At 41.8% G+C, this 11337-nt stretch overlaps 1 protein-coding gene across 2 annotated transcripts in view; it reads right to left on the bottom strand.

Annotated features, from left to right (window-relative positions):
* Positions 1-4495: 4495 nt before the first annotated feature.
* LOC141993099 (heat shock factor protein 3-like) overlaps positions 4496-11337 on the bottom strand; it is a 33113-nt gene continuing 26271 nt past the window's right edge. For both annotated transcript variants that reach the window (XM_074962376.1, XM_074962377.1), the window contains one exon: positions 4496-11158. In XM_074962376.1, coding sequence (XP_074818477.1) covers positions 10827-11158 — 332 coding nt within the window. In that variant the 3' untranslated portion in view covers positions 4496-10826. The remainder of the gene's footprint in view (positions 11159-11337) is intronic.

The raw sequence follows: 11337 nt of genomic DNA, 5'->3' as shown, positions 1-11337 counted from the left end.
AAAACCCCTAATGTGATCCTTGGATGCATAAGCAGGGGAATCTCAGCTAGAAGAAAGGTTAATTTACCTCTATTTGGTACCGGGGCAACTGTTGCTGGAACCCTGTGCCCACTTTTGGTGTCCACACTTCAAGAAGGATGTTGATAAATTAGAAGGAGTTCAGAGAAGAGCCACAAGAATGATTAAAGTTTAGGAAACATGGCCTATAGTGAGAGAATCACAGAGTTCAATCTATTTAGCATAACAAAGAGAAAGTTAAGGGATTACTTGATCAAGTACCTACATGGGAACAATATATTTGATAATGGGCTCTTCAATCTAGCAGACAAAGGTAGAACAAGACCTAATGGCTAGAAATTGAAGCTAAACAGTCAGACTGGAAATAAGGTAAATTTTTGAACAGTGAGGGTAATTAACCATTGGGACAATTTTCCAAGGGTCACGGTGGATTCTCAATCACTGGCATTTAAAACAAATCTCATCTTGATTTTAAAAGATATAGTCTAGTTCAAAATGAATTATTTTGGGGGAGTTCTGTTGCCTGTATTATGCAGAAGGCCAGACAACATGACCGCATGGTCCTTGCTGGCCTTGGAATTTATCAGTCAAGTTACTAAGGAGGCACACCTGAACTAGGATCAGCTGATTCCCCTGTAGGGAGCAGCTGGTGGCTACAGAGGAGGAGGAATAAACCAGAACCTGAGAAGGGCTGTCAATGGACAAAAGGGTTTATGAGTTATTGAAGAAGCCCCTTGACAGGAGAAACTGAGGCGGGGGATGCTTACACGGATGCCCTGAGGCCAGGAGGGGGCACACAGGAGGCAACCATCCGATGGCAGTGCTCTTCTCAGTGCCAGTGCTGAGTAGCATACAGCCATATGATCTCATGGTCCTTCCCCCAAAGGGAATCATCTTCCCTTGATCTAGAAGGCTGTGAGCAGTCATTCAGATACCACAGACCAAGTGCCAAAGATGTGAAATCACAGTCCAGGAGAAGTGACCAATATCACTGCTGTGGCCGGGGATTTCTCCCCCAGCCTCCCATTTACTATAATTTTAAAACTTGAATTTGGGGCTCAAAGTACCAGAGACTGACGTTCTCTATGTCCCCCAGAGTAAGTACAGCCAGGGACCAACACTGTACCTCAGTCACCATTATCCCTAAGGAACACAGGGAAGTTCAGTCCCCAGACCCCTACAATCCTTATCCTCGCAGCTGAGTCAGAGAGCTCAATAAGTGTCCGTTGTACCAATTGTTTTTGTGATGCAGGCACCACTTTGGCTCTGGAATGGGGCTGAAACCCTCCCATTTGTTTCACACAGGCCAACAAAAGGGGGGTGACGAATCAGGAGAAGGTTGGTAGCAAGCTGTTGTCAAACAATCTGCACGCAGAAGAAAGGGCAAGTTATACAGCAAACAAACATTCACACTAAATCTCCCTACTGCCTCCCGTCACAGCTGACTTCTAGAACAGGCTAAAGAGCAGCCATGAAACCGCCAGTTTTAGTCTAGATTTTGGCTGTTACATCAAGAAACTGATGGCACTAGCCATAACACTAACAACTATCACAGTCAGCAAACAGTGACACAGAAAATCATAAAACCATGGCCTCCATTCCAGTTAGTGAAATAAAAATCTAATGCAAATCAGCTTGATTCTGGCCATGGTTTCAAGGCCCTTTGGGCTGCTTCACGCAGCAGTGACATATCAACACTCCTCCTAAAAATCAGCTTTCCTGGCTGAGAACCTCCAGGAGACTGACATGAGTTTTGCGTTGTTCATTATCTGAGTCAAGATCCAGTAACACATCTGGAGCTTCTTTAAACAAACTGATGACACTATTCTCACAATGCATCCTGCTGTAGATCACAACCTGGGATAGAAGAACCTGTTTTACAGGGATAGGGAATGGTTTCCCAGGTCTGGGCATCTCTGACATTGAGAAGTGTCCTGGCATCTCTACTTTCAATCTGAACAGCTAGAGCTGGGCAGAAGGGACACTAGCATGAAATGTTCAAAACGAAGGAAGGAAAGGTGAAGAGAAGCCATCTCCCCTTAATTATTTTATCTCATAGTAGCCTGTTATGAGAGATCGCTCCCTATTGGGAAGCTACTAGTAAGATAGCTAAGTTTATGTATAGGGCAATGTCCACGAGCCATCGGCTGCCGGTCTGCGCGCACATTGGGGGAAAAAAAAAAAAAATGGTCAGATCCCACCTCAGATAGCTTGAGAAGCACTGGTCTAGATCCTTTAGATCACAAAGGAAAACTACAAAATTGCAACAAACTGGATAAAAAGGAAAACAAAATAAGAACAGCCTCACTATTAACTGTGGCAGGCAAAGGCCGCCACGTGCTCCAAATACTTCTGGACATGTCAGCAGCAGACCCATGTAAAATACTAGAAGTGCTCCAAACGATATTAAAGATCTCTCTTCAACAAGTGTAATCATGAATCTGAACAAACAGATCAATAGTCATTTTCACAGCTTGGCAATCTGGCTCATACGATTATCAAATCTTAAAGAGATAATTACTAATATATTAGTAATGGGACAAAAAGACAAAGGAGCTTGAAAAAGAATACTCAGAAAGCCCACACTAACTCTACCAAGAGCGAGGGACATGTGCAAAGCCAGTGTTCAAGCTCACATCCAAATGCAGAGCATAAGTGGAGCAGACAGAGATTAGTTTACCAAGTAGCCAAGGAAAAGAATAAAAACTACAAGGAAAAATACACCAACATTTGTGCAAAAGCAAATGCACAAAATCACAAAGCAGAAGAGAGAAAAAATGCTAAGGAAGACCTGGGGATACTGTTGAGAAAAACATGTTAATGGAAAATGCCAAGCATCTGGGGTCTTGACAAAATTACGGAATAAGAAATTATGCCAAGGCTTGAAGAAAAAAAACAAAAAAGTGCACCAGATCAAGGAAGCAAGCAGTGACTCAGAGGAGGGGAGTCTGCACATGACAGTAATATATTGCGAAAGAGCAAAATTAAATGGTTTGTGAAGCTCAGACTAGCAGCAGATGCAAAGAAAAGGCAGCAGCACACATGCAGAAAACTGAATGTCAAATAGATGTGGAGGCATCGGTGAATGTGCTAGGCTAAGAAGATTGGTATTATGCAAGAGAAGAAAGTGAAATTGCAACCAAGTGAAGCCCAATTAAAATTAGACAAGGCGTGATCATAATACACTAGGACAGTGAAAATGACATGCAGAATACCCAGGAAAAGTGATCAGGCAGAAATTTCTGGTAGCACAAACACAGAAACCACTGCTTTGAGCTAGAACAATTGAAGGCTGAAACCTGGGACAAACGATTCATACAACAGACACAAGCAAAAACATACCCAGAGCAGACAGTGAACCATGGCAACCCTGCAGCAACGCTGCCAAAAGATTATCAAGCTGGTTTTGAAGGATTGGGATGTCATCAAGGCATGTCACACCCAGAAACAAACAAAACAATTCAGCCACTATCGGCCTCACAGAGTACAGTTTAACATAAAAAAAATAGAAGCAACAAAACAAACTTAAAAGTCATAAAGCCCCCAAGTTAGATAAACAGCATGACAGCCATTGTGAAGCCCTGCAAGCTGCACATTTGTACCGATCCAAATAGTTTAAACAAAGCACTAAGAGCAGCTCACTACAAAATGCTTACAACTGAAGAAGTGTTACTTGACATTGTAAAGCTCAGAACAGCCTCAGTATTTGCCAAAGACTGATATTGGCAAGTGCTATTAGGTAAGGAAAGCAGCTACCTCACCATATTTTGGACTTCAGCAGGAAGATACAGAAGGCTGAGAATGCTGCTTGGGATCAAAACCTGTAGTGAAGGACTATCAATGCCACCAGCAAGCCATACTAACAAGACTTGCAGGGATAAGCGTCGCTCACAGTTGAGGACATTCTAGTATGCAGATGCAGACACAGCATTGCAGAAACTATGGCCGATAAGGACCTCAACCCCATCTCTCTGCTAGAAAGAGCCAAGAAAGTAAATCTGAAAGTGAATTAAAAACATGTAATTGTGGTTCACTGCAGTGTGATACAGGGGACACTGGTTGACCTCCCAAGAGCGCAAACCACAGAGGCAAGTATTGGACATGGTTACCTTAAAATAATGCAGCCATCACAGGCAAAGAACTGGTGCCCAACTCTCCCATCCTGGCATGCTGTGATGTGAACAAAGAGGAATCCACATAATGTGATGACAGTGAAAAAGCAGTTGGTGCATGTCTCCTACAGAAGCTTTCACATCAAGATAGCAATCACCAAGGGGGGAGGGGGAGGAGAGAGAGAAAAGATACACCCAAATTGAAAAGGAACACCTTGCTAGAGCTTCAGAATGAAGTCTATTATTGGAACAGAACATTTCGATTGTTCTTTTCAAAACAACTTTTCATTTTGAAATTTTATTTTTTGAAGAAAGAGGTTTTGATTTTCTCTCAACAGAATGTTCTGATCAACTGAAAATTCCACTTCACAGACAAATTTCACTTTCCCCACATTCAGATATAGAACAAAGATAAAACTTTCAAATCTGAACATTTTTAATTGAACAGAAAGTCCAGGTACCCAACAGCTCTAATACTGTGTGTGCTGGGTAGAGTGGCAGCTACGTTAACAAGACAGCAGTTATTTGTCTGTCATCACATTGTACCAAATTCAGTGTGTCAATGTTGTCGCTCCTTGTTACTAGGAAATAAACCACATTAATAAGATGGGTGTCAAAATAGAAGGAAATACCCATGTAACTAGCTGTGCCAGCATTTCATTTCTCCCCTTTCTCCTGCAGTGTCCCTCAATTTAGTACAGAGATCTTGACTTTTAAGAAAATCCAAATAAAAAAAAAAAGTGAAGGGACCTGGATGGTTAAGGAGACTGTAAACAAGGAGAGGGTAGGGCAACGGCCCCTCGTAACCTACCAGATGGAGTCTTTCACCTTTGAGTCACAGCCATTCCAGGCAAAATGGGAACTGAAATCTGGGGAAGCTTACTGTATCACTAACTGTATGGCATCACATCTGCCTATTCTCCAGGGCTGCCACACTAGGCCCCATCGTCCCTTGCACGGGAGGGCCTTCTGTTCCGGTGCTCTCTGCCCACCAATTCCAGTTGTTAAGAACATAAGAATGGCCATACTGGGTCAGACCAAAGGTCCATCTATCTCGGTATCCTGTCTTCCAACAGTGGCCAATGCCAGGTGCCCCAGAGGGAATGAACAGAACAGGTAATCAAGTGATCCATTCCTTGTCGCCCATTTCCAGCTTCTGACAAACAGGCTAGGGATGCCATCCCTGCCCAATCTGGCTAATAGCCATTGATGGACCTATCCTCCGTGAATTTATGTAGTTCTTTTTTGAACCCTGTTATAGTCTTGGCCTTCACAACATCCTCTGGCAAGGAGTTTCACAGGTTGACTGTGCATTGCGTGAAGAAATACTTCCTTTTGTTTTAAACCTGCTGCCTATTAATTTCATTTGGTGTCCCCCAAGTTCATGTGTTATGAGGAGTAAACACCACTTCCTTATGTACTTTCTCCACACCAATCATGATTTTAATAGACCCCTCTCATATCCCCCCTTCCTCATCTCTTTTCCAAGCTGAAAAGTCCCACTCTTATTAAGCTCTCCTCATATAGAAGCCATTCCATACCCCTAATCATTTTTGTTGTCCCTTACTGAACCTTTGCCAATTCCAACAGATCTTTTTTGAGATGGGGCAACCACATCTGCACGCAGTATTCAAGATGTGGGTGTGCCATGGATTTAAATAGAGGCAATATGACATTTTCTGTCTTATGATCGATCCCTTTCTTAATGACAGGTTTCAGAGTAGCAGCCGTGTTAGTCTGTAGTCGCAAAAAGAAAAGGAGTACTTGTGGCACCTTAGAGACTAACCAATTTATTTGAGCATAAGCTTTCGTGAACTACAGCTCACTTCATCGGATGCATTCATCCTTCCCTTTCTTAATGATTCCCAACATTCTGGTTTTTTTGATTGCACTGCACACTGAGTGGATGTTTTCAGAGGATGACTCGAAGATCTTTCCTGAGTGGTAACAGCTAATTTAGACCCCATCATTTTATATGTATAGCTGGGATTATGTTTTCCAGTGCACATTACTTTGCATTTATCAACGTTGAATTTCATCTGCCAGTTTGTTGCCCAGTCACCCAGTTTTGTGAGATTCCTTTGTAGCTCTTCGCAGTCTGCCTGGGACTTCACTATTTTGAGTAGTTTTGTATCATCTGAAAAATTTGCCTCCTCAGTTTACCCCTTTTTCCAGATCATTTATGAATATGTTGACTAAGACTGGTCCCAGTACAGATCCCTGGGGACACCACTATTTACCTCTCTCCATTCTGAAAACTGACCATTTATTCCTACCCTTTGTTTCCTATCTTTTAACCAGTTACCAATCCATGAGAGGACCCTCCCTCTTATCCCATGACAGCTTACTTTGCTTAAGAGCCTTTGGGGAGGGACCTTGTGAAAGGCTTTCTGAAAAATCTAAGTACACTATATCCCCTTGCCACATGCTTGTTGACCCCCTTAAAGAATTCTAGTAGATTGGTGAGGCATGATTTCCCTTTACAAAAACCATGTTAAACTCTTCCCAAATAAGTTATGTCCTATGTGTCTGACACTTTTGTTCTTTACTACAGTTTCAACCAGTTTGCCTGGTACTGAAGTCAGGCTTACTGACCTGTAATTGCCGGGATTCCCTCTGGAGCCCTTTTAAAAACTTGGCATCACATTAGCTATCCTCCAGTCATTTGGTACAGAATCTGATTTAAATGATAGGTTACAGATTACAGTTAGCAGTTTGGCAATTTCACATTTGAGTTCCTTCAGAACTCTTGGGTGAATACCATCTGGTCCTGGTGATTTATTACTGTTTAGTTTATCAATTTGTTCCAAAACCTCCTCTAATGATACCTTGATCTGGGACAGTTCCTCAGATTTGTCACCTAAAAAGAATGGCTCGGGTTTGGGAATCTCCCTCACATCCTCAGCCGTGAAGACGAATGTAAAGAATTCATTTAGTTTCTCCACAATGGCCTTATTGTCCTTGAGTGCTCCTTTAGCATCTCAACTGCCCAGTGGCCCCACTGGTTGTTTAGCCAGCTTCCTGCTTCTGATATGTTTAAAAATAAATTTGCTATTACTTTTTGAGTCTTGGGCTAACTGTTCCTCAAGTTCTTTTTTGGCCTTCCTAATTATATTTTTACACTTCATTTGCCAGAGTTTATGCTCCTTTCTATTTTCCTCACTAGGATTTAACTTCCACTTTTTAAAGGATGCCATTTTGTCTCTCACTGCTTTTTACTTTGTTGTTTAGCCACAGCGGCTCTTTTGCGGTTCTCTCTTTTTTTAATTTGGGGTATACATATAAGTTGAGCCTCTATTATGGTGTCTTTAAAGTTTCCATGCAGCTTGCAGAGATTTCACTTTGGCACTGTACCTTTTAATTTCTGTTTAACTAACCTCCTCATTTTTGTGTAGTTCCCCTTTCTGAAATTAAATGCTACAGTGTTGGGCCGCTGTGGTGTTTTCCCCACCACAGGTATATTAAATTTAATTATATTATGGTCCCTATTACCAAGCAGTTCAGCTATAATAAACCTCTTGGACCTGATCCTGTGCACCACTTACACAGTCCTTAAACAGGCTAGCTCCTTTGCACACCTTTTCAGAGTACTTGTGTAGGATCATCTGCTCACTGTCCCCCCTCATTCTCTTTCGCTGTACCTTTGAGCTCACTTCCCATTGTCATTTGTCCCACATACTTCATCTCCATGTCTTTGTGGCCCCTTCCCATTCCTCTCCTGGAGGCCATTGATCTTTCTGCGATGGAGCTCTTTCAGAGGTCAAATAGACAGACTTCCTTCTTAACATACTTACTCTTTTTGGGAGGGAGGGGGGGATAGGAGAAGGGAAGTGGGTTAAACAAAAGGTCAGGATCTTACCCCAAAAGGGACTCCAGAAACGGAGTCCTTGAGTGGAACTGCAAAGACAGGAGGATGCAACAGCCCCCTGAAAGCTTTCAACACTTCAGAATTATCATCACTTGACAATGCATTGCCTTCTGGACAACCCTCCAGTGCAGTTTTGCAATATCATTACAATGTGCTAGTTTGTCACTTACACCACCACGTACAGAAACAAATACTCAACGTTAACCCTGATTACTTAAAAGCAGAATGCTAATGTCCTGCATCTGCTGGAAGCTGAGAAGACTCACTTCATTTTTGCAGTTTCCATAATAAAATAAATTTTCCCTAATCACGTGCAAAACATCTCAACACACAAGCTCTAATCCCAGGCTGGTCCCACACCAGACCAACTCTGCTGCAATTCTTTTTTCCTCCCAAGAACACATTTTTACATGCGAAGTAACAAAAGGCATGACAAACTTGGTACTGATTCTACAATCCCAGAATTTAATTACTTCAGCTCATGTTCCTCCCTTACTACCCACCCTCCCCACATCCAGTATATGCTGGTGCCAAGAAGCTTGCACAAGTTCACTCATTTCCAAGACCTCATCACCAACAAAAAAGCTGTCAGCATTTTCTGTTTCCATTTTTAAACTTAGGTTTTTTGGTTCAAGCTTTCTAAGCACAGTCTCAAGAAAATAAAATGTGGAGAAAAAAAAACAAACAAGACATTAACTTGAACTAAACCCTCTGATTGAATAAATGCTGGCACTGCTAATGCAAGGTACATTCATGATGGGAGATCTCAAGAGAGATCAGTACGGGAAGTGAAGATGTTCTTGTATCATTTTGATTTGAACATCGACATTTCCTGAACTGTGTGTTTTGAAATTGCACTAGAACGGTCTGGTCTGTACTATTTTGCTACTTCTGGCCGAATCTAGGGATTGCAAAAATCTGTGAAAACTGAACTAAAACCAAAAACCAACCAACCAAGCTTTTTCAAACCCAAGAAAGAGTTTAACGGGCCAAAACTTTTCTAACAAGAGCTTGGGATACTGCACACCTAACAACCAGCAGTTAAAAAGATACAAACATGAATCGCCACCTAGGTAGAGGACAGTTCAAAATGTTGATTTAGGCCAGTCCTTTTGTAAGTTACGCAACCTTTAGAAGCAGCCACTTCCTCATTTAACTCAAGATTCTGAGAACAGGAGCTACAAACCAGGTTCCGACAGGCTAGAGTTGCAAATTACTCTATCTGGTGTCATTAGCCACTATCCAAATAAATGTGGAACAGTTGTGTTTAGGCCTATCAAAGAAACAGCTCGGGTTCTTGATCAGGCAAACACTTAAGATTCAGGATATAATAGAGTGTTGGGAATACAAGTTAATTACAAACTTAACAAAGTAAAGTTATTTCACAGTAATTGTGATTCTTTCTAATGGAATTACATCATATTATCAAATTGGTTCTTTGTCTCTGGCTAGCTCCCAGCTGTTTTGCTGGTTCAGGATATTGTCCGTGTAAAGACTATGAGCCACATCCAGCCTGAGCACAAGCAGGTTAAAAGTTTGCTATCAATGGAGAAGCATTAGGTTATACCAGCAGCTAAATGTGGCTCTCTACATCACAGCTGATCACAGACAGTGGCCAGCAGCAGAGTACAGGATGGTTGTTTCAGGGCTCAGGAGAAAAATATTTTTGACACCACCCTTGTTTCTAATATCCAACATGGGAACTGTTTTAAAAGGTGCTGAATACGTTATTTTTACAGGAGAAAATACAGTCTTGTAATTATAACCCTTAGGAAGAGATTTGGGAATAGAGGACATCGGCTAAGGACAAATTTCTGCCAAAGATGTGCAGATTTCTCAGTACACCATGCCTCAGATGTAGGTGAGGGCAGAATCAGGCCCAATGTAGGAGTGCAGTTGCACAAACAGGGAGATATCATGGGTGGAAGAGAGCAGTGTACAGGAATTTTTTTTAAATTAGTGAAAATCACCATGTGGCTCTTTCAGTTTTGCCCCAAGTGAGCCAAGGCAGAGCTCAAAGTTTTGTAACAGGTGCAGGAAAATGTCAAACTGTGCTCTTTGCTCAGGCAAGGTCAGTTTCTGGACTTTGTTACCTTCTGGACTTCTCAGATCCCCAACTATTGAGGTCAAGTGACCCATGCGTGTGTTATGTGCAAGTTACACCAGAGGAGCTGCCATGCATTGTGCACAAGAAATCAGTTAACTAGCAGAACACTTAAGAACTCTGGTCAAGGGATGATTGTTAGCTTATTAAAAAGTAATATTCCATGTTAAAAATACTGTTTTCCATAAGAAAATAATCTTGCCTATATTAATACCTAGGGGCAAATCTAAGATTAGAAAAAAGTGACATAGGCAGATGCAAACAATTGTAGCAACAGACAAACAAAATATATTCCATCTTTTCAAATGTTAAAAAAAACCTAGTTCTAACAAGAGACAAACCACCTAATGAAAGAGACTCTCAGAACAAGTCCCATGTTGGAATATTCAATAGGATGTGACAGGAGAGCTAAAAAAAAAAAAAAAAACACAGCCCAACTTTAAAATAGGATACAAATTTCCCTTTTGCAACAATATAAATTTTTTTACATATTACAGTGCAATATATTTGTGACATTTGCTCCTCTTCCAAGGGCCTTCAGTGCTGTGCAGTTTTTGTTTCGACATTGCTTTCAGCTTCTTGCATGAACTGCTCTTGCATTTTTAAGAGACCTTTCATTTCTTTGCATATTAGGCCCGGGGGGGGCGGGAATAGAAGCTTCTCACTGAGCCTTGTACCATCTCTATATTTTAGACCAGGAAACTGACAGATTTTGTGCAAGTTCTCAAGCAGTTTCTATCTCAGAGGCCTCTTCTATAAAGTTAGCAACAGGACTGAGAAGCAGGAGGGGAAATAATTTATAATCTCCATTTCCGTCTTCTGAGAGCAGAGGCTGATCATACAGTTCCAATGCATCAAGAGATTCAGCCTGGTTTGCTGGAGCTGCCAGTGGTGAAGCTGCTTCGTTACTTGAGGGAAGAGACAGAGCGGGTTTCTCCTCCAGTGAGGACAGGAGAAGATCTTTAGGATCCTCCATCTTCCCTGCACCTTCAACAGAAGGCAGTTCTTCGAATAACGAAAGCAGAGGGTTTCCCCTGTATTGTATCAGCTGCATGTCTGTAAGGAAACAGACATTCTAAACTCAGATTCATGACAGGTGTGAGAGCAAGGAGGTCTTATTCAAAAAGGGAAATGGGGTGGGGGGAAGAATTGCTTCAGAAATTCCTTCGCTTCAGATATCATAGAGGTAAACTACCTCTGGCCAGCTGTGGGCCAGAAACAAAAAGGATCCTAAG

Source organism: Natator depressus, chromosome 9 (assembly GCF_965152275.1).
Source record: "Natator depressus isolate rNatDep1 chromosome 9, rNatDep2.hap1, whole genome shotgun sequence".
Lineage (NCBI taxonomy): Eukaryota > Metazoa > Chordata > Testudines > Cheloniidae > Natator > Natator depressus.
The sequence above is the reverse complement of the archived record's forward strand: the minus strand, read 5'-3'. Positions and strand labels throughout refer to the sequence as shown.